Genomic DNA, 23981 nt, shown 5'->3' on the forward strand with positions numbered 1-23981 from the left:
AAAAACGATGGCTTCAGCCAATCTGCCAAGCCCAGCCACCGCTTGCCAGTGAAGTTTAATAAGTCTCGCGCCAAAGCCTCGGCAACCACTACTGCACAAAGGACAGCCACCAACTCGCCCACGCAGCGCTTCACACACTGCCGCCCTCTTAATGACCCACACACGGCCAAACCGCGCCCCTTGCCTCCCCGGGAACCAATGAGAACCGCGCTTGCTGAGGAGGGCGTCGAGAGTGGGAGGTTGTCCAATAGGGTGCGGCGTTGTTTGGGGGTGTGGCTGAGCGCCGCGCGGGGCGGGGCGGGCCTGGTCTGCCGGTGTCAGGGCTGTGAGGTGGGAGCAGGGCCGGGCTGGCGGTAATTGCCTTCCGCCCCGCGCCCGCCCGCTATGAACTCACTGGAGCAGGCGGAGGGTGAGTACGGCAGCGCTGATCCTCGGCGCTCTGCCAGGGTGTAGGGTGGGCTGCGGCCCTCCCCCGGCAGCCCTCGGTGCTGCTAGGCTTAGCGGACCCCGTAAGTAGGCCCTGCTCGGGAGCGGCGGCAGCCCAGCGGCTCGGGGCGTGTTGGGCTCGCTGAAAGTCGCGTGCGCTACCGGCCTTCGCCTTGCTGTGCTACTGGAAATCAGGGCCTTGTATCCGCTGAGCTGCAGCGCTGCGAGGATGCCAGTAAGCGGCCGTCGGGCGATGTGGCCCCGCTCGGGAGCTGCTCTTACAGCACGGGCCCCCAAAATAAGCTTGTCCCTGTGCCTGCGAGATGCTCTTTCTAAAGCTCTTGCTGACAGCACGTTTGGAGCAGGATTCCTGCCATGCCCTCCGTGCTGCAGTGCCTGGTACGGGGCTTGGTGCTGCGCAGGGAGCCCCGCTCGTTAGCTGTAATTGCCGGGCTGGCTGTAGCTGTTGGCATCAATTAGCGCAGTTAGCAGTTCTGTGGCCACAGGCAGGGCGCTGTCATCTTCTGCTACGAACTCGCTGCACGCTTCTTGGAAGTAGTTTGAACTTGGAAAAGTGCATTAGTAATGATTATAATACCTGTTCTTTTCTCCTTGTAATCTAATTGCTCTACGATAGGTTAAATAACTTAGCAGTAGCTTCAGGTTGAAGGAAAGCACTTTCAAAGTGATGTTAACTGAAACACTTCAGCTCAAAAATGATGTGTTTCTTATTAAAATGCTTTTTAACTCTTGGTAGAATTCTAGCTTTGGATGAATGTTGTCAAATACTGACCTTGTTGAACAGAGGATTGAATCTAAGAGGCAGGGGGTGAAACAGCTCCTTGACAAGCAGTGGTTGGTGAAGATTTTACACAAATTAGGAACATGAACTTGACATGCTGTTCATCTCTTAACAGCAATTTGAATTGAAAGATCTTGAGAAAACAATGGCAAGAAGGTGAAGCATCTATTTGGGGGGGGGGGGTGGAAAAGAATTGTATTAAGATTACTGAATTAGTGTTTGCTCTGCATGTATGTGTCTGTATCTCTCTGTATGACATATGGCATTAAGCAGTCTGCAAAATAATGTCGTCAGAACTATGCTGAAACATAACAGCTGGCAAATAGCCAACCTCTTTTTTTTTTTCCCATTGTTGTATCTATCTATATATATAGAATATATATGGAATCTGTATCTATACGTATATAGAACCTGAAGGCTTCTTGATATAATTAATCTCTACATATGTTATCTATCTGTTGTGAAGGGGCTATTTAAGCTATTCTAAATCTAGGCTTTCTTAAAGCTGTTTAAAATACTTTGAGTTCTTAACCATTTCTGTTTTCTATAAGTAGGAATGTTTCTTGTTTAATGTAACGCCATCGTTACACTTTTCATCTGGGGTTGGGTGGAGTTATTCTGAATGCTTTTTTTCATCCATGTGATGAATGCGTTTGTTTTCTTCCTGTTTAAGAAAGTGGTGTGCGCGGGGAAAAAAGCAAATGCCTTTAATTCTTTACATCACAGTATGATTAAGCAGATGAATTACACTTACAGATCTAATTACACTTACAATGTATCTTCCTCAGATCTCAAAGCTTTTGAAAGAAGGCTAACTGAATATATTGCGTGTTTGCAACCAGCTACAGGACGTTGGAGAAGTAAGTTTGATGTTCCAAGGGATACATTGGATTCTCTTTTATATGCTTTTTAGATTTACTGGTGTGAAGCTTTGATTTATGCTTGTCCAAACAACAATCTCTACTTAATGATCTTTTTACAGTTTTTGTGGTATGCATGCACTTACATGCTCTGCTGCAGGGCAGTAATGTGTTCACCTCAAGTTAAAGTGTAATACTTGCCTGGTTGTTATTCAGAAGCAATGTCCTAGGTTCCATTGAGCGTTCCCACCACTGTTGAACTCAAACTTAACAAATAAAAAACTGTATGAATTAAAGGAATGAGTTTGTATCTGGTATGCAGAATGGCTTGGGTGGTTGTCCAGTATATATGTTTTTAAAGCCAACACTGCCAGATGTCATTAGAATGAGCTCAAGGCTGAGTTATTCTTCAGAGATGGGATATTAATGTGTTAAAGATTTTTTTCTGTTTTGTTTTTGCTTGTTGCTGGGCTGCTTTTTGTTGTTCTGCTTTTTTGCTTGTTTCTGAAAGCTCTTATTGCCCAGCCAGACACTTCAGGTTCTGGAATCAAACAAGGCTAGGTTAGATAGTCCTTCAAAGTGAGGGTGAAGAAATTGTAGCAGTGGGTCCTGAAGAAGAATGAATTAAGAGCAGAATATATTTCCATCTGTTCTAATGGGAAAGCTTGAAGTGGCAGAGGAGGGAAGCAGAATGTACCCTACGTGTGCTGCCACTTTTCAGATCAGTAGTCCATGGTGGAAATAGGCTGCTTTTTGCTTCAAAGATTCTGCTGAGGTTTCCAAACTCAGAAACTATTTTGTTAGTTTTGTAATTCGTATATAAGAGGGACTTCTTACTGTATGATGAGGGTATTTATCTCAGTGCTATGTTTTTTTTTTCTCCTTTTACCCCAGAAAAGAAGTACTCATACAGAAAAGAAGTATATGCTTTAGGTAGATCTTTTCCAACCTTCTTTTAAAAATTAACTTGTTACTGTTTTTGTGTTGTTTTGTGTTTTAACTTTTTATTATCAGTATGGAATGTGCAACTCCAGGTTGTGTCTTTGTGTGTTGTTTTTTGTTCTCTTTGTTTTTTTTTATCATGGTAAATGTCTGTTTGCAGCCATCCGAGCATTACATTCAACAAAAAATACTCAGATCTGCAAGGCTGCCAGTGAAGGCCTCTGAGCTTTATGAATGTGCAATTGAACACAAGCTTTCTCTACTTGGTTCCTTCTTTTTTTCATCACCTGCTGCTCTCCAGCCCTTTATAGTCTCTCAAAGTCAAGCTAGTGTCTCGCATTGCTATAGTTTGTGTTTAGCCTTTTTCATTTACAGTGAGTTGATCATTCTTCTGAAGTCATTCTGTATTTGTTTTGTTTCCTGGCTCCTGTTCAAGTTTGTTGGTTCTTTTATTTCTTTTTTTTTCCTTCTGTGTCCACTTTCCTTGCTAAGTGTGTTGGTTGAGGTTGGAGGGGAGTATAATACAGCTTAGCTGTGCCATTGAAACTGTTGGTGCTAATTCTTCAGGCTTTTTCCTACATAGAGGAGCTAGCAGAATGGAAGCTGAATACTGAATAGTTGGGACAACTCTTAACTGCAGTCTTCCAGCTCCTAGTTTTTCTAGCTGTGTTGTTTTAGAAAGTGTTGTTTCTTCAAAGCACTGAAATGCTTTTACTTGTAAGAAATTAGGTTTCTGTACCGATACAGGAAACCTGTACAGAGTGTCTACTGTTAAAAACAGTAGAAGTTTGTTTACATATCTTCATTTCTACTTTCCAAGGAGAGGTTTTTCCTCCCTCAGACATGGGAGAAGAAATAAGTGCGTAAGAGCCTCTGTTGGGGGAAAAAAAAATAATGCTGCTTTTGATAGGAGTAAAATGTGATACTCATATTCTTGTTCTTTCTTTTATCAGTGATTCTGATAGTGGTATCAGTCTGCACAGCAACTGGTGCTTGGAACTGGTTAATAGACCCAGAGACACAAAAGGTAAAGGTTGTGCTAGTCCTGTATGCAGTCTGCCTCATAGCCTGGCGTGGCACTTAAGTGCTGTAGTATCTTGAAAGTCAAAAGGATTGTTCTCCCAAGGATCTCACAGATCACTTGTGCTCTCAAGGCATCTGCGCTCGTTCTGTACTGTGTCCTCGCACAATGGCAAAATACTGCCACTTAAGGTGTGTCTAAAGAATTGTCCACTAAGAGCAGTGGTTTTTTAATTCGGTGAACTGGACAGCAGCTTTCTGTCTGTGTGTAGCAAGTGTATGCTAAAACTAATGACATTTATTTCCTAGGTGTCGTTTTTCACATCACTTTGGAATCACCCGTTTTTCACAATTAGCTGTATTACTCTAATAGGGTTGTTCTTTGCTGGAATACATAAAAGAGTGGTGGCACCATCAATGTATCCTTTGATCGTGTTTTTTCAAGTGAGGACTTCAGTCATTAGTTAGTGTATTGGTGTATGCTACTGCTGTGTCTTCAGTGAGCTGTTAGTGAACAAATGCTGGCTGCTTTCCTTGACACGGTGCACACAGTATAGCAGCTCGATGTCGAACTGTTTTGGCAGAATATAACATGTCCTGTGATGATGTAAGTGTTAGTGGTTCATTCTCTACACGTTTTTTTTTTTTTTTTTTCAAGATGCAAATATTTCAGAAATAAATGTGAAGTATTGTATTTTTCCAAGCAGCACTTATATACACCTTATGAGATTGTGTGGATGCATGCAAAAGTGGAATATAGGATACTTAGCGTTGTTTCATTTGTCGTTTTGAACTTAGCCTGTGAAACTGAAGTGCAGTTAGGCTCAGCGTTCAAGGTCTTAACTTTTTCATTGTTTTCTGTCTTGCAGACTGGAAAATTAATTTTGAAACCTAGGCCTCATGTTCAATAAGGGCTGTCTTCCTTCAGTTTTTTCCACTGCCATGGAAACCAAAAATGACTTTTTTTTTTTTTAAGGTAGTATGACAGCAAAAAAAAACCCCACCACCACCAAACAGGACTGGTTGTCACTGCCTAGTAATGAAAGTCTTATACAGTTGACAGTGACAGTGTGCAATATTACTTTCTTGACTATTTATCCAAATTCTTTGTTATCATATCAGTGCTTTTGCTACTTCTGATTACCTCTTTTCAGTATTAATGTCATTTTTTACTTCAGCTAGAAGAGAACATCCAGGCAAAGTATGTGAATTGGTTATGGAGTTGAACTTGAAAACCAAACCTCATTTGTGTTGTGTATTTGAAAGCTGTTGTAAATAGCAGAGTAACACCAATGTTCAGGACAAAAACAATTGCTGTTTGAATTTTGTTGTCTCATGAACAGTATTGAAAAGAACACATGCCATTCCCGGGATGTTTTATTAGCACACTTACTCATTACAGCTGTCCTCATCTGGTCGCTGTTTCTGGAACTGGTTAAGAGGCTTGCAGAAATACTGTCTGTGCTGGAGAGAACTGGTCTTAACATTTAAGAACTTTGCAGCTATGTTGAGGATCGCGTTTGTCAAATTGCGTGTGTATATATGTACAGTGCACCAGCCACTTTCCTTGTGCTCACCTGTAGCTCACTGATCTGGTTCACAGCACTGCTATTTTAAGAAGACTTTAATATTTTAAATATTGTCTTAAATACGCTTGCATCTTCCTGATTGTAAGACTGTACTGTATCTTGGTTCACAAGACCACACTGAGTGGATTTTAGGCTGTGATTAGTCTGAATATGAAACTAGGATTGCAAATGTGTAACTCCAGATTTGCTGAAGAAAACAAACAGTGCCACAATACAATAACAACGTGTTATTCCAAGTGTTAAAAACAGGCTGTGGATGTTACCTGCATAACTTTTTGGATAGCTCAACTGGCAAAGAATTTTAAGAGCTGAAGTTGTTTCAGGTGCCTTTTAAATTCCCAAGCTCTCAGTTGACTAAAACTGCACAGCTGCTGCAGCTCCTGTAGACCTACCTGCGGGCTGGGCTGGGTTGAGGCAGCCTATGGACAGACTGACCGTTAGGGCATCAACGTCGGTCCTCTGCGATCCTTCCGGCAGTTCTTCCGCCCGTCCATCGTTTTTAACCGTTGTATATTTTGTAGGTAAATGTGTATAAAATAAACGCTTTGTATAAACGGACGTTATCTTCTTTGTACCGCGCAAGCGCAGATCGGGAGAGAACGGGGAGCAGCACGAATCCGGGCTGCCGTCCGTTGCCGTCCGTTGCCGCCCTGCTGCCGGGCGGACCGTTTCGGTCGGACCGTTTCGGTCGGCACCCGGCGCGTTCCAGGCCGCAAGTCCGGCCGCTCCCGGGCCGCGTGCCGCTGCGGCGCGGCTCCCCATCGGAGGCGGCTCCTTATCGGAGGCGGCTCCCGGGCGGCGCTGCGCCTGCGCCGCGTCTCACACGTGGGTGCGCCGGCGCCGAGCGGCGCGGTGCCGCGGAGCCATGGGCAAGAGCCGCGCGCGGCGGTTCCGGAGGGTCCCCTTCTCCCCGACCGGCCCCGAGCGGCGCCGCGAGGAGGAGGGCGGCCCCGAGGAGGAGCCGGCGGCGGAGCTGCTGCAGAAGGTGCGGGCGGGAGCGGGGGGAGGGCCCGGGCCGGAGGGGCGGCGGAGGCCGCGCTGGGGCTGTGGAGCGGGGGGCGGTGGGAAGAGGGAGGCGAACGCTCGGCGCTGCCCGCCGCCGTCCGGCTGACGGCCCGGAGCCTCCCGAGTGCCCGCGGCTGGGCCGCCCTCCGCCACCGCCCGCTCCCGGCCCTGTCCCGCACGCGGCACGGGAAGGCGGCCCGGCCCTGCCGGTGCTCCGCGCCCTGCCCTGTGCGCGACTGCTGTCTGTCTGTCTGCCCGGCCGGCGTGCTGCGGGCATCGAGACGCGGTGCTGGGTGTGGCTGGGATCAGCCGATCGTCCACCACTCATTAGTTTGGGATTTAAGCGTTACACATGGAAAGCATAGTTGGAACCTTCTTATGTGTGTTGGTTTAGTGTTGGAAGTAAAAGCCCTTTTTCTTTTAGGTGAGTAAGTCCCTTTGTTCACTTCGCTCAAGCGACATAGTGCTGCTTGATTATTTCTCTGGACTGACCTATCCACTATTTTAAAAAAGTACACCGATACACCCACGCCAGGGTGAGAGAGCTGAGAGATCCAATCGGTTTTCCTGAGGGAATGCACAGCTTTTCCACGCTGCTGTTTGGCAGGTGTTATCTTCTCTGTTGCATCTCAGCCATCGCTGTGTCCCTTGCAGCCGCTCTGTCATTCCATGGAGTGCAGCCCTGACACCCACCTGGCAGCAGGGCTATGAGCACTGAGCAGGGCTGCTCCAGTTGTCCCAAGGCAGATATCTCTGGCCTAATGCACATGTGCAGCTTTGGCTTCTTCAGCTTTTCTTCGTGATGTCATTTTTTATGGTATTGTTTCTGGCAATGTTTCCCCCCCACACTTCTGCATGTGTTTTTAGCAACATAAGTCAGAGGTCCTACTGGTGCCAGCTGGCATCAAGTCTGTGCCTGAGCCAGTGCCTTCTCATTACGCACCTGGAACAGGGTTTGTCTGCTCTTAGAGATGACCTCATAACTCAGGCAGAGATTTATAAACTTGCTCAGGAGCTGAAGGCCCTCGATTTACCTCAGAACTGTGATCTGGAGCCAAAAGGCCACATCCACACGATACAGACCAGCTGTGTGCCTGCTCCCCTAACTCTGTGTCTCTGCAGCTGCAGCACCCCAGCGCCGAGGTGAGGGAGTACGCCTGTGCCAGCATCTCACGGCTGCTGCAGCAGCAGCACGTCATCCCGGCCTTCCTGCAGAGGGACGTCGTCCGCTGCCTGGGCCCCATGCTGCTGGACCGCAGCTTGGCTGTGCGTGAGACGGCGGCGGGTGCCCTCCGGTAAGCTCCGGTCTGCGTTTGGCACTACAGTGAGGGACTCCTGGTGTGGTAAAAAATATATATTATTAAACGCTTCTAGAAAGTCCATCTGATCCAAACAAATTTATTTTTCCTAGAAACCTGAGTGCTTGCGGAGGATTTGAAGTTTGTGATGACATGGTGACCCAGGACGTCATGACACCCCTTGTGGCACTTCTCAAAGAGGTGTGTTTATTCATGGTCTGTTTTTAAACTGATCTGGCCCTTTACATATCTTTCATTCCAAAGCAGTTCCATTTTTTGTAGCATTTTTAAGATAGATATTTGTAAGAAGTTTTTAGAAGAGTGTTTCAGATCTAATAGCCTCTCCTTATCTTTAGGAGTATTAACTGCTGTACGTTTTGAGTATCTCCCACGTGATACAGAATATATTGCTTTTTTGTCATTAGGATTTGTTAGTAAACCTACAGTACTGCAACTCTTGATATATGTAAATCTAAAACACTACAAAATTATGTGCTTCCTGAGCTGGCAATTTGGGTCCATGGTAAGGTGTGTTGCCTGGGTTGGTTTTTTCTTAAGCAGGCTGGAGATTTGGGGTCAGGAATGTCATTTAAGAGTAGCCTGTTCGGTCTGTCAGGATATTTTGCACATATTTATTGTAGTGAGGTTTCTTGGTGAACAGTTTGTCTTAATGAAAGCTTAGATTAGAGTTGAGTAGTTACTGCTTTTGTAAAGCAGTGTGTACTTAGCACTGGTTTTTGGTCCAGGTTTGCAGTGCAGTTTGGACACTGCATTGGGTTCTGTCAGCTGCTGTCTTTGTATGAGCAACTTTGAGCAATACCATCATTTTCTGTATGTTTTCTGTGTATTTTAAATACCAGTAATAGTATTACTGTAGAGCACAGCAAGATATATAGCTGAATGAGTCTTTGTGATTAGAACTGCTGAAAATTGCATACAAGCTCTATTAGCAAGAAATGGCTTTTCAGGTTCTAAAATTGTTAAGCATTTCTTTATTAAAAAAAAAAAAAGTGTTCGTGAAGTCTGAATACAAAGCTACTACTGTAGGAGTCTGTTTCTACAGGAGAAAACAAATCAATCATTCAATCCCGCTGTGACCCAGTTTTCACAGTGAACAGAAAACTAGTCTGGTTTTCTGATATTAAACATTTGATGAGAGATTTCTCAATTCCCTCTGCTTTGAACATGTTAAGTCTTGGCTTTTCTCTTGGCTTGTTTTCAACTCCATTTTACTAATTTGGTTGTAGTGTAGCAATGGACTAGATGCTAACCAGCTCTCCCCGAAGAAACGCAGAGAGATGAACAAAAATTACGTTGAAGATATAGCCAACGAGGCTATCAACTTGCTGTGGAATGTGTGGTGAGTTCTGCATTAGCACTGGCCTCTTAGAAAAGCTAAATGAAATTGCTGCTGAAAGAGCACGGTGGCTGAGGCAGAAAGGAAGCTGCTGTCCTTGCACGAGCAGCTGTGTTCAGTTGCCCACCTGATTTCTGCCTGCAGCTGCTGCATGTGACATTCGTAGTCGTATGGCAGGTCCACATCTGAAATACAAAAGTAATCCATGATAGAAGATCAACTCGTAAGTGAAGGAATTTAAAAATACATGAAGGTGGTCTTTAGTTTCTTGCATTGATCATCCTCAGTTGGGGTGCTGTTTTCTGAAAGTTCTGTCATAGACTCTGTGAAGACACTTGTACACTTTGAGTCGGGTGGTGCTGCGTGCAGCCTTGTCAATGCCTGCTGTAAATACAGGGGGCAGATGTTTGAGCTTTGGTTTGCTTTTCTTACAGCTTACTCCATCTGCAGGTCTTTCCAAAAGTTAGTATTAAGTGTTGGAACAAACTGCCCCGTAGTGACTGAAGCACTAATAGATCTGCATAATTATGTGAGAATATGAGTAGCTCAGTTAGTAATCGGCTCTGGAACCACTAAGTAAATGGAGAGTAAATGCATATTTAAATGAAAATCTCTTCTGAAAGTTCTCCGGGAATTTTGTTTTCTCTTCATTTTGTAACAGCTGCACATCTCTGGTCCATAGAGAATCTTGTTTTGTACATTGCAGTATTGCAAAGGAGTTCCCTATCTGATTGGATGCTGACTTGAGGCCTTATCTGTAAAGTGTGTTTTTGAGGGGTTGAAAGCAGTGCAGGAACTGCTTGCTCAGCACCTTGCATGAACTATGTGGACAATTTTTAGTGTTTTTTTTTTTTTTAATGACAGCTTTTGTAGACACCAGTGCTTTGTAAGAGGAACTGCAGTCATTAAGTGTGCTCTAAATCCCTTTTGTGTGCATTGAACCCTGTGGCTCTGACCATGAACTGCTGGCATCACTGCTAAGTGTGGTGCTGATCAAACTGGGGCTGGCTTTGATGCCCAGGCAGTATTTTCACAAGTGGATTTCTGAATAGCACTGTAGGTAGTTACGTCCTGTGCCTCCTTTAGTTAGAATTTGTCTTGTTTAATATTTTAGTTGAAAAATTGAAGTAGCTGTGAAAACTTGAAGAGATATGAATTCCACAGTTGATAAGAAAGAAATGACACGTTTAACATTGTTTTGGTGTACCTTTCTGGATGTCAGGCAGCGGTCATTTTGCAGAGTAAATGACTGCAGTGATAGGAGGGGCAGCAGCCCAGTCTCAGTCGGGATGTGAGGGTGCAGTCATCCACGTGGGCTGGCCGGGGCCCATGGCTGTGTGCTGCCTGTTGTGTTCAGGCTGTCTCTGCTCAAACAAGGATGTACTTAGCCTGATAAACTCCTGAATAATGTGTGTGAGGAAGCAGCTGTCACAGGGCAGCTTTCCTCAGAGGTATCCTGGGTATCCCAGCCTATTTTCTTGTGTTTTGTAGGGTTGGCCATCACCGTGATGAGCTCTTTGGCTAATATGTCATTCTTAAGTAGGTCTTAAAACTATAAATGTGAGAAATACCAAGTATGTGTTACTTGAAATTTTGTTAGAATTACTTTCCCCTGGGAAAAGTGTTTTATTGATCTTTTTTTTTTTATGCATTAGTGAATGCAACAGTACAGCAGTATCCATATTCAATAAAGAAGGGTGTCTGGAGGCTGTGCTACATTACATTAAGAAATTTTCCACGAATGTGGATCTGGCTATTTCAGTAGGTAAGTTGTAAAAAGAGGAGGTGGGTTCTAAAGATTCGGGTTTTTTCTTTACTGTCTGAATGTAACACTGATGTCAAACGCACTGCATAATGAACCTGCCTTAGCATTGCTTAAACTGCACACTGGATAGAAAACTTTGAATTCCTTTCTGAACAATACAGTGTTCCGAAATCCAAAAGGGGAATGGAGCCTTGATGGTTACACGGGTGGAAAAGGTCTGTGGAAAGAAAGTGCTTGAAGGAGGTGTATTTTTTATTTTTATTTTTTTCAGCAGATCAAAGTAAATGGTCTATCTGGAAACAAAACAAAAAAATTAAGTGGCTGCTATCACTGTGAATGCATTTTTATTAGTAGCACTGTAATTATGGTCTTACATAGTCTCAGTGGTGTCTGTGCTTGCAGCACTTTTTTTTTTGTATTTTCCTTAATCAGTATATGGCGCAGAAATTGGATTTCATGTAGCTGAAATTGATACAAGTTCTGTGTCGGACAGCACTCTCCTCACTGCCCTGCCTGCAGCATGTTTGCTGAAGTATGTCTGTTAACCTCAGCCACAAATTGTGAAGGATGGTGTCATGCTGTTACAGTATGAAGCTGCATCGCGTATTTTTCCCGTGTTTAATTATTCCAACTTTTGGGAATGCAGTGCTTTCTTGTTAGGAGACTGAGATTTACTATTGGATTTGTTAATTAATTATTGCTTTTTTCCTTTGCTGTAGCAAATTGCTTACAGGCAGTGACAGAAGATAATCCAGATCTCCTTTCTTCATTCAATGCCCCTATGCAGCAAGTCTTGGAAACAGTGATGCTGTGTCCAGAGAGCACAATGAAGCACATCCTTTTGAGAACACTGATAGCAGGTAGGGTGTCTGAGGCAGTCCTTCTGTTGTTCTGGGTGGCACAAGAGGTAAAGGAGGGTGGGAGGGCTGGAAGGCTTCCTCTTCTCACCTTCACATCCACTTGTGATGATGTGCTGACATTAGCTGTAAGCAGTGCTTGCAGAGTTGGTTCATGAAGTTATTTCTTCCTCTCAGGATTGTGTTTGTACTGAAGTGAAATGTAGACCTACATGTCTGTAAAGAATCGTCTCAAATGCTTGATTCTGAGTTTGTTACTCTGGTCATCCACTTTAAATGTTCGTTTGCTTTTCACAAGTCAAATGAGTCAGTAATAAGTAGTACAGGAATTGTTTTGATCTTACCTCAAGTACGGGGTTTTTTTACTTCAGATTTTCTCCCTTGTTCTCTGTACCTCAACTGCTCAACCATGGTGACTTTTAGTACTGGAGTGCAATAAATGAGTTTAATTTTGAGAATCCTCAGAAATAATTATCTTGTGGATTTGAATTTTTTTTCCTAAAGGTAAAAGTGTCAACATAACTCTTATAAATACTGTGTGCATTCTTACATACTGGAATTTCCCTGAGCTTCAGGCGTGAATATTGGGCAGTTATTACATAGCAGTGTATGGAGTGCTAGAAAGAAAAATGCAAATCTGCGCAGAAAAGACTTGTGGACTCATACAGAAATACAGGCTGTAACTATTGTAACTCATGGAGGCTGTGTCTTCACAAAATGTACGGCTCTTACAGAGCTGGGATTTGACAATTTAATGCATTTTCGTGTTTCAACATTTCATATATAGGCACCATCTGGAATATCAAGGAAACCATTCCACCAGGCAGCCTGGGAAGCATGGTTAATGCAATCCTGAAGATTTTCTCGGAATCATTAGCAATAGATGCTGGTGAAACAATTATTCGTATGAATGAAGCTGAAAAAAACAGATTAAAAGCTGCTGCAGAGGCAGAAACTGAGGAAAACGTGATTGATGTTACAAACAACTGTGCTATAAGTGAAGATGATGGCATGGAAGAAATATCTAAAGGAAAAGGCAGTGGAGAATATGACATCTCAGATCTCCTTCCAGTAAGTGCAGCTGGCTGGCTCTGGGAGCTTTGTGCCTTTGCATGGCTGTTGCTGTGTAGTGTTTGCCAGAGTAACTAGCTGCTACAGTCACTAATCTCAACTCCCAAATGGCTTGTCTGTTTTAGTTAAGACTTCAGAGCTGAGCATGGAGAATTTCAGCACAAGTTGTTCAAATGTGGTCAAGTTGAGCAACACATAAGGAAAGCACATTTCCATTTTGTCGGCTAGTGGGAAGTGTAGGCTTATCTGACTCTTTTACCTCTAGCTAGTGCAGGAAGTCCTGAGTCCTGCGTAAGGTGAGTGTGGTGTTCAGTGGTTTTAAGTGTTCAGTGGAGATTGCAGAGAGATAACAAATGCATTCACTGTTCTGTTTGTGAAAAATAAAATAGAAATAAATATTTCTGCTAGGACTTTAGGTAACATCTTAGTAATCTTTTCCATTACAACTTTAGTTCAGGTGAAATTTTTAAAAGTAACATTTGATCCCTAGTAGAGATGGTCATCTGAAATATCAGTCAGAGAGATGATAGGCAGATAGATCTTAATGTTTTTTCAAAGCTTTGCTGAGGGATAAGAAGAGGAATGGCTGGGTTGTATTTTTCACTGGCAGTCTAGATGCTGTAAATTGCACTGATATGTTGTTTTCCAGAATTAAATTTTGCATCTTTTTTTTCTTTAGTCTGATAAATGGGAGCTGAAAGAAGTGACAGCCTTACTGATGGCTCAGCAGACTGCTCTGGAAATCATTGTTAATATGTGCTGCAGCGAAGGTTTGTAGGAATCTCCCCCTCCATTGCAAGTGGTGGCATGGCTTTTGTTTCTGGGATAAGTCATGTTTAGTTTGCCATTTGGTGATCTTAGCCTTTAAGGTGAATTTGCATAGAATTGCCATTCCTGCCTGATGCCCTCATCTGGTTGAGAATCACAGTAATTAATTCTATTACTTATTTAAGTATTTTTGTCACTTAAATAGCTTCTACTGCTTACACATTTTGCATGTTACTGCACGTACCGTATGATTTAAAGGGAAGGCTTTATTCTGAGTGCTTGTGCCAAAGATATATTTCCTAAAACAGTCCTGCAACAAGTTCTTTGATTCAGTTAGAGTGCCGTCTGAGTGTTAATCTGATACAATATTGAGGTGAATCCTGTTACAGCAATGGGGTGTCTATTTTTTTTAAGGAGAGAATTCTTCTAGTTTTTATTAAATTACTGCATATCTTACATTTAATACTACCTGTGTTGCAGAAGAACTAGAGGTGGCTTTTGCATGAAACTCTAGCAGCAGCAGTGCAGATGTAGACTGTTGAGAGCGCTGCCATGATCAGCTGCTTTTTTTTTTTTTAAAGAAAAATGCTGGAGGGGGAGTAGGAAAAAGGTACAGGATATCTTTTTTGAACTCTGATAATCAACATGTTGATGGCTTTTCTTCAAATCCATGGGGAGACAAATAAGTGATTCACAAATTCTGTTTAAAAACAAGAAAACTATGAATTCTAGTCACTAACACAATTTGTGAGGCTGATGTAAAAGTAGTCATGTAGGAGATGTCTTTGTAGGTAAATCTTCTCACATCCTAATAAAATCCAGAGTAATGCCCAGGTATTCGCATTGGGGATTTTTTTCTTTTATGGCAGAAGGAAATTCTTCGCCTTATATGTGAAGCTTTTTTTGTAACTGTGTTTCTCATCTAATGAGCTGTAATTCATAAGCTCTCCCCTTTAATTGGAAAATCTCTTGTAGATAAGCTGCATATTCTACCATTCTACCTGATCTTATTGTGGGTGATCCAGTTTCTGCTCTCTGAGCTGTGATACCGCTGCTGTAGTTTTTGTTGCTGAACTGCTAGGTCAGCTAGCACAGTGGTCATTTAATTTTCAGAGATTTTTTCTTTCTTTGCTTTAAGATGCTGCTTCTAAAAAAAATCCAAAAAACCGCTTCCATCTGCAAGAAATGTATTGAGAAGGAGGTGTCAGCTTTATTTGCATGTTTGCTCTTGCACTGAGGCAGGGCCTTGTTTGTAGAACGTGAAAGATGACGTGTTTTCTCATGCAGAAGGTAGTAACACCAGTGCATCGTAGGGGTGGAATTATCTGGGTGTTACCATAAGCAAAAGAATTTGACCATGTGATCAGGTGGTCACAGCCTAACAAGTTACTTTGCATCATGTGAACAGTAGTCATCACCTTTTAAATAAAGTCTTAGAAGTTACTGAATGCAGGTGCTCAATGGAGGTGAAGTACAATAAGAGAGTAAATGAATGTATTTTAAGTGAATGACTTTACTTCTTCCCACAGAAGTGCATGGCTACCACACTAGTCTCCATAGGGACTAGCTGACACATTAGTCTTTTGTCAAACAAAATTACATGAAGGTAGATATTAATATGTATAATTTTGTCACATTAGTTAAAAATCCTGACCTTTTAACAGAGGCAGAAATTTTATCCCTCAGTGAGGAGGATCATTCCTACAGGTAGACTTAGAATTTGTGTAAACACCAATTGTGCACTGGTTAAAATGTTACCAGATCTGAAACATGAGATAGCTTACTGTAAATGGATGTGGATGTAGGAATACCGGGTTAAATGTAAGTGATGGACTTGTGCTCATCAGGCCCAGGCTACTTTTTGCCACAGACACATTATTTACTTTGTTGTAGCTGTGCCCACTGATATCCTTACTTCAACACCTCTCCCCACAGCTGTTCCCACAGAAAATATCAACCCAGTTTAATTTATATATTTGTACTTCTAATTTACTTAAAATATGTTGTCTGAAAAAGCTGTCAGAGGTTGATTTGGATTGCTTTGGCTGGCTTTGTTGTCATGATTTCCTTTTCACTAGCTTTCTGTGAGAACAGCACCAGCTTCATCCAACCCCATTAGTGCCCAGTTAGAAGAGGTCTCTCTGTGACTTAAGCATTCTTAGAACAGTTGCCTTAATCTGATTACAGGTATTACAGGGGTTAAACGAATGTGTGTGCATGGTTGAGTCTATCTCAAAAAGCAAATTGGTACAGTCCAAGTTAAAATCTTAGTAAATGTTTAATGTTTCTCAAGAAATGCTTCTTTTTTGCCTTATCTGATATCTTTAGGTAAAGCATAGTTAACACCTGAGGATGAGGTGTCTGTGTTTGGAGAGTCTCCTTCATAAGAGTACATGTTCCATGAGTGAATATAAAATAAATAATTTTTTTTAGTGTGACAGTTTAAACAAAAGTGGTACCACGTTTGTAACTGCGGCTTAATGGTTCTTGGGCTACGTGGATTTCATTAGGGCACCGGAACTAAAGACTTAAACCAAGAACTGGAGCCAGGTATAATTCAGTAGTGGGGTCACATTTACAAATTTTTCTTCTGCTTTCAGATCCCTCTGATGATGAGTGGGAAGAGCTCTCCAGCAGTGATGAAAGTGACCTGTTTATGGAAAACTCATACAGTGAGGGCAGTGGGCTGCTGATGTCACCCCTGTGCCTCTCTGCTGAGGTTCACTCAGCATTTCTGAACAACCTCATTCCAAAGAAGGTATTTTCTTTTGTTTCCAATATGTGCTACGTTCTCTCATTTGTTTCCAATTTCTCTCCTAAGTTAGGCAAACTAATCTCTCCACTCCACTTGGAGAAGATGAAATTTATTTAAAGACAGTTTAGCTTTTTTGTTATTTTGGTTTTTGTTTTCTCCTGGAGATGTAGCAACATTTCATGGGTTGTCTTTGTCTGAATAATGTAAGTTGGAATAGAAGATTCTTTCAGAACCTTTGTACTTTGTTGTTTCTTGTTTGCTTTTGGCCATTTTGTTGTGTTATAATTAATTTGGCTTTTTCAAAATACAAAGGTTATTTCTTGATTTGGTTGTGAAAGAGATGACCTGCAAAAAGAAAGGGAAGCTTAATTAGAAGCTTGGCTGCCAAATGTTCATGTTAGCTGAGGGAACTGGAAGTAACCTGTGTGAATGACAATAGTCAGCACTGAAAAAATGCACGTTCCTCTTTTACCCTATTTAATACATGCTGTCTGAAGTACAATATCTGACACTGACAAAAATTAAATTGTTCTTGTTCCAGAATTGTTTTGGTCATTGCTATATAGGGTTGTAAATACAAAATCCCTGATCTCAACCCAATTATTAGTGTGATTCAGCATTCACTTGAGGTGAAAACTTTCAGGGCTTTTTTGTACTCAATAGCAGGCAGTGTGAGCTTCATGTTAAGGTATTTTAAATTTGCAGTCATCTGAGAATTCTGTAACAGAGTTTGTGAGAAGAGAGATTTAAAAACATGAAAAAGAATAGTAGAGATCTAGAAGATCACCTGATGCACAGTACAGTTAGATACTTAAGAAAAGCTGTGCTAAACCTGTGTTTGATTGCTGCATTTTTGAGTGACTGAGGAAGATTCTAGCATTTTTAGCAAGTGAGTGCTTGTTACCCTCAAAGCTTTGAGGACAGTCAAGTATGAAATACATTTACTTGAGGTATCTGTTTGACATTAAGCTGAAAATTCAATCTTCCCATCCCCATGCTGTAGAGAAGAAAAACAAAAGCTTTCTTGCTAAACCTTTCTTTTTCCCCTCCCCAGATTCTTGAAAAAACTGCTTTTCCGAACAGTGTTGCTCTAGACATCTGTATGCACAATCCGTCTTGGAAACCGTTAATTAAAAAGTAGGAATTTCATTGTCTCTCTTACTACTTTTCATATATACTCAGTTTTAGAGCTCTTAGGACTGTTCATCTTTGGGTTACTTGTAAGATCTGGAAAATGGCAGATCTGATGCTTCATTTTCAATGAAGAGATGCAGATCTTTGGGTAAACCGCACACCAGATCACATCCTTACTTAATTCAAGATCCTTCTCTGCGTTTCTGCATTTATTTACAAAGGTCTGCTAAGTGCACTTTTTGTTTTCGTTTCAGACTGAACACAGTGCAGTGTAGAGCTTTAACCTGTCTTCATAGCATTTTGTTGGTGTCAGATGTGGATTGCCTTGGAGGAGCCTCAGCACTTCAGTCACTTGCACAACATCTCTCACAGCTGATCTTTTCTAAAACAGGTAAGGTGTTTAGAGGCTTGCTGGCCTATCATATAGGTCTAAAGTAGCCACTATGCATATTAGGTTTTATTGCCATTTTATTAATAATTGTATTGCATTAATCTTTCAAAATAAGATACTGAGTATCAGAAACATGCTGACAAAGTGGTATAGTGTGTTTACTCAAATTGAATCTTGAGCAATTACACTTCTAATGCAAGACTGCATTATGTCTATTTGTGCAAGAAGAAAATCACGAAGTTAGCGGATGAATCTTCCCTTGCTGTGAGACCAAAACTGTTTGCTTGAATATATTAGTGATAATAGCAGTTGTTCATCAATCTGCTGTGTCATGGGAAAGATGGGACCTTTTCCCTTTCAATGTGGAGACGCTCGTGGGGGGGGAAGAGTATCCAGGACAGTCTGTCACATCATTTTTTCTAGGAATTTTTTGAAATAATGGTGAAAGTGGCTGTTGCAGAGATCTCCAGAATGCATGTGCATACTGCAGTAGGAAAGATGGCAGCCTTCTTGTCTCCAGGACATGCGTTACGCATGTGATTGCACAGCTTTATTGGAAACATTTTTATAGTAAGGAAATGTGCGTAAGATAACGACTTCACGTTATCATGGTGGTTCAGTTTGAATGGAGAAGTCAATAAACTGGATAATTTAGTTTTGCTAAAAATGATGCTGGTTTAGAATATCAAATATATCCTGGTGAATACTATCATGTATCCACTGCAATTCATCCAAGACATGTTATTTCATAGAGATACTGTGATGGTTTCCCTGTAGATCTGCTAGTATCCACACTGGATAGCCTAGTGCAGGTACATGGCAGTTAGCATTTCCAGCTACCTCTTGCAGTCCCTTAGATCAGATCATAGTCATTCACATAGTACTGCTGGACCACTTACTATATGATTTCTGTTACTAATAATAGAGAAGCTGAACCAAGACTTTAAATAAACAACTGGTTCCAACTCAGTGATCTGGTTCCCTGGTAAGCTGCTTCATTCAAACTGTTCTACTAATGTGTTTTTAAGGTCAGTGATATGGCTCCTCAGTAAATCAGAGATATTCTTAGAGACTGAAGGAACCTGCCAAATCTCAAAACTGACAGAAAATGTATTTCCTAAGATGGATCTGAAGTCTAGCATAGGCATAGCCTTTGTCATTTCTTGTCTTTTAAAAGCTTGATCAGTTTTCCTCCCTTCCTTCAAGTGACTTAATTTGTAACCACAAATATGGTGTATGCAGTCCTTATTTGTTGTGTAGTATGATGCTGCATTGTTGTTTGAGGATGCATCTGCCTGCAAAACACTTTTTTTTCTTCTAAATGTCATACTAAAGTATTTTTAAATGTCATATTAAAAGCAAGTGGTATGATTACAGTGCTTGAAAAAAAACAAAATGCAGGAAATGAAAATAAATGTAAAACATAAGCAAGATTTCACATTATAGTTGGAATAGTCAGGACGTTCTTAAGTGAAACTGGAGAAATGACAAGCTGAAGACAGAGGGTCTGCAATTAGTTTAAATATTTTGTTAGTAATTAGATGCTAACTAATGGAAGCTGTTAGAGCTGATAAGTCACCAAGTGCTTAGAAGGAATTTTGTGGTTTACAAGTTGAAGAAAGGAAATAAGGATCGAGTTGCTTAGGTGGGAGAAGTGGAGATGCGTATTAAGTTAGCAAGAGTTTCTGCTTCTGGAATAGTCCAGAAAATTGCAACACCTTAAAGAAAAAATAAAAAGCTTTCAAGAAGCAGAATGTGCACTGAAGGTGATGGCTCCTACTGATGAATTCGTAGTTAACAGGAATAATGCACTGTTTGATTTGTACATTTCTGAAAGGTTGTTAAACCACTGGAAAGCATGCTCTTTACATGAGTTGGAAAGAGCCCAGTGTTCTGAGTGTCTAAAAGAGCCTATTTAGAAGAAAGGAGTTAAAGAACTCAGTCAGCTTCTGTAATTTTCTCAGTTCCTGTAATATGGCCACGTGACACATGGTTTTCAGGCTTCTATTCTGACTGTGGTGTCAGAACAGTCTTAACAAGCGTCTTAATCAGGATGTCCTGAAACACACTCTGCACCTTCAGTAAGGGTTTGGGTGACACCGAGCTGTGTGGTGCAGCTGACCTGCCCAAGGGGTGGGATGCCATCAGAGAAACCTGGATAGACTCCAGCAGTGGGTCCAAGTAAACCCCATGAGGTTCAACAAACCCAAGTGCAAGGTCTTGCACCTGAGTCACAGCAGCCCCTGTATCAGTACAGGCTGGAGGGTGTAAGGGTGGAACGCAGTCCTGCGGAAAAGGACTTGGGTGGATGTCAAGCGGGACGTGAGCCAGCAATGTTCCCTTGCAGGCCAGAAAGCCAACTGTATCCTGGGCTGCATCAAAAGAAGAGTGGCCAGCAGGGCACGGGAGGTGATCCTGCCCCTCTGCTCTGCACAAGTTTTAGATTTGATACAAGAAAAATGTTTTTAAGAGAGGAGTGAAGCACTGGCACAGGTTGCCCAGGGAAGTGGTGGATGCACCAACGCTGGAGACACTCAGGGTTGGAATGCATGGGGCTCTGAGCACCTCATGGAGCTGTAGGTATCCCTGTAATTGCAGGGGAGTTGGACTAGATGGCCTTTGAGGGTTCCTTCACACAAACAATTCTGTGAAAATAAGTGCCATGGAAGAACAATATATCTAATTTTCAGATAGAATTACCATTGAATTTAAGAAATCACTGTGGTTGCAACTACAAAGATCAGTTACTGAAAATCTAGTTTTTCCTGGTTTTGGTAGTACCTGAAGGAAAAAGTTAAGGATTAAGGAATTCATGCATTTTGTATCCTTATCTGCTCATTTAACTTTTGGCTTTGGGTGCAATTCTTTAACAGAACTCCCTGAAGATGCAGAATTCTTGGAAGCCATAACCAGTGCTTTGAGGGCTCTCTTACAAACAATGGCATCAAAGAACATATCCCAGGTAAGAGGTATCAAGCTCAAATGTTCCAGTAGGTTCATAGACCTTACAGGAATGCTTTGCTGTATAAACAGGTGAAATGTTTAAAAATTAAAATAGCAATAAAAACTTTGGGTGAGATGGTTAGAATGACAAGTACATTATCTGCTGACACCACCTGGACATATGGATTCTTTATTTCCTGATGTCACCCAGTTGAAGCTGGTCTTTCTAGAATGTTTGTTGGACTTGAATTAAATATCCAGCATTGGGCATGAGCTAAATATAGAAATGAAGCCTAGTGATTTGTTATACAAGATGTAATACTAGGTGGGCTGCTGGTCCTTTCTGGCTATAAACTGAAATACGAGCCTCTGTAAGTTGTAACGAGCTGGATAGCTAATGAGCTGCGTAGATTTGTGAAAATCCCTTTTGGCTCAGAACTTTTTTCCTTCAGCTTCATAAAGCTTTAGTTAAGTTCTGAAAGAAACACCTTATGAATTTGAAAGGGAAAGTTTAACTGTTCTCTTACTGATTAGACTTCCAAGAATCCACGTACCCTTCATAATATAGGAATTTCTGTTTTCCTATTACAGATTTGCCTGAATGTTGTTTAGAAGCACATTACTTACATTTCATATTTTAAAGTTTCTCTGGAAATGTTAATACATATCTCTTTTTTTTCCCTTTCTTTCTTCTCCCTTGCTGATCAGTGTATGACTCCTGAGCAGCTCCTGGCTTTATGTGAAGCAAGTATTCACAGCAGCAATGCCAGTGTGAGAGTGAACGTAGTGAGCATCCTTGGAATTTCTGGCAGCGTCTTGGCCAAAGCACAGGATACAGCTGAAACGCTACAGGCGAGAAAGCCTTTGTGTGGCAAGCCTGAAACTTTGATACTTTTAAAAATTTTCTTATGCAGCGTTTGAAAACTCAATTTTTCTTTCTTGTATTTAGATGATCGGAAAATTTCTTCTTGAGGTGGCTATGAAGGAGTCTTCTCTTGTGGTAGCAGGGGAAGCCTTGGATGCCCTTTTTGATGTATTTGCAGATGGTAAAGAAGCAGAAAAAGCAGCAGTGCAAATGAAGTTGCTTCCAGCACTGAAAGAATTTCAACCAGTGTTCAAAATGAGGGTAGGCATCAGATGCAGCCAGCTTGGTGTCTCAGCTTGCTGCGTGGGTTCAGGTTTGTGATTTAGGCTGCTAGGAGAGATAATTAAGCAGAAATGTGTGACTTTATGAGATGATGGGGGAAAAAAACGAAAGCAAATAATTAAATTCATGCTATTCTGCTTTAGAGAAACCAAATGCACTCACCTTGCAGTTTACAGAATCATTAAGGTAACAGCATTGCATTGCAACATCTATGATGTGCAAATGATTATTTTTTCTGAAACTCTTGTGGAAATAATCCTTCAGATGTCTCTGGAAGAGAGCAGCTAATTTGTTGGGAAGGAGAAGTCCCTTCAGAATTTACATTCACATCTTCTGGTTTTAACTTGCAGTAGTTGCATGTGGATTTTTGTTCTGTTGGTGGTTAATTATCCTGTATTTCCAAGAACTGTACAGCTAAAATCGTAAGCTGTAATTTTAAGTGTAGCTTTGACTTAAATAGAGAATGGCTTTCAGTGCATTATTTCTTAGTTGGATGAAGTCTGAGGAGTGACTTTCATAGTCCTATCACTAAGCACGTATGGATATTTGACAGGACTACAGTCATTTGATCAGTTAGCTGTGTAAGATCTTTAATATGAAAAGCAGTTAGTAAGTGCATGTTTTAGATTTAGGAGTGAAATAGGATCCAATTGTAGCCTAGTTTTAAGCAGAAATGTACTGGAGTGAAGTGACTTGCAGAAATATTTGCTAGTGGTGAATGTGCACACATGAATGCGTTGGTGTTGTCAAAACACATGCACAGCATGGCTTGTTACAGAACCTCTAAATGTTACCAGCTTCTGGGGACCTAATAGGAAAAGCTTCTCCGTTAATGAAAGTATGTGTTTTTTGGTTTTTCAGATACGAAAAGAAGGCAAAGGACAATATAGTACAGATCAGCTTTGTGTTCTTGACAACGTGAAGATGAATTTGAGAAGGTTCATTGCGTATCAGGAGACATTAGGCAAAAACCCTACTTGAAACATCGAGGAACTTTAAGGTTTCTTTATCAAAAAATGTTTTCCAAAAATATACTAAAATGTATTGAGAAAAGCAGTTTTGCTTTCATGTTAATATTAGGATTTTTAATGTTCAGTATTTTATACTTCTGGGATGATGCAATGTGGAGGTCACATCAACATAAAAATGCATAGCATATTTTGAGTTCAAATGTTAGCAGTGATGATAAGTGCTCTTGCAGTCCTGAGATCAGCAAAAAGCACCACTGTCATTGTTAGAAATCTTCATGTATCCTGGCAGAAAACTACAATTGCATGACAAAGTAATTTAAGGAATATTCTGAGTTACGTGCCAGATTAAGGCAGGGAGGCTTAAGGTATTTTGAGGGAATTAAGCAGTGACGGGATGTTGGTATTTGCTGTTTGCCTTTACCTGTTTGTAGCTTTGCACAGGCACTTATGGCAAGCTTCCCAAGGAAAGTGTGTGATAAGTGTGTAGATTACTTTCAGCACTTGGACCTGTTACTTCTTGAGGCTTGTCACAGAGGGAACTGTTTCAGATTCATTTATGACAAATTCGGTATTTTGGCTTTTTACTGTAGAAATCAGTCTTGAAAGGATGCTGCTCCATCTTTGTGATTTGATTGCTATTTCTGAGAATCAAGTCTCCCAGTTTACATTCTTCCTTGTAATTCTGCATCTGGGTGAATTTGATTTCAGCGAAGTAATGAACCTAATAAAATATTTTTATACTGAAGTATTATCTAGAGTAATTTTGTATTTACTGAAAATCTTTTAAAATATTTGTGATAGAGATTTTTAAGCTGTACGATACTGAAACTATTTTCAAAAACTATCACGGATTCATGAAGGTTTTATATGTACTTCCATG

The 23981-nt window shown here is 41.4% G+C and overlaps 2 protein-coding genes across 2 annotated transcripts; both read left to right on the forward strand.

The window, feature by feature from the left end:
• Positions 1 to 381: 381 nt before the first annotated feature.
• Positions 382 to 4961, forward strand: CNEP1R1 (CTD nuclear envelope phosphatase 1 regulatory subunit 1; the record flags this gene model as incomplete). The annotated part of the gene is made up of 6 exons (XM_079541366.1): positions 382 to 409; positions 2017 to 2088; positions 3984 to 4057; positions 4360 to 4469; positions 4603 to 4657; positions 4920 to 4961. Exons 1-6 carry the CDS (start codon positions 385 to 387, stop codon positions 4959 to 4961), a joined length of 378 nt encoding a protein of 125 aa, XP_079397492.1. The 5' UTR covers positions 382 to 384.
• A 1543-nt stretch (positions 4962 to 6504) lies between these two features.
• HEATR3 (HEAT repeat containing 3) lies at positions 6505 to 23111 on the forward strand (the record flags this gene model as incomplete). The annotated part of the gene is made up of 15 exons (XM_079541273.1): positions 6505 to 6624; positions 7767 to 7939; positions 8056 to 8143; positions 9190 to 9302; positions 10955 to 11064; positions 11784 to 11924; positions 12709 to 12992; positions 13672 to 13762; positions 16361 to 16518; positions 17570 to 17652; positions 17904 to 18040; positions 20914 to 21002; positions 21692 to 21835; positions 21933 to 22109; positions 22992 to 23111. 15 exons carry the CDS (start codon positions 6505 to 6507, stop codon positions 23109 to 23111), a joined length of 2028 nt encoding a protein of 675 aa, XP_079397399.1.
• Positions 23112 to 23981: the final 870 nt, after the last annotated feature.

Source organism: Tetrao urogallus, assembly GCF_951394365.1.
Source record: "Tetrao urogallus genome assembly, chromosome: 12".
NCBI classification, from domain to species: Eukaryota; Metazoa; Chordata; class Aves; order Galliformes; family Phasianidae; genus Tetrao; species Tetrao urogallus.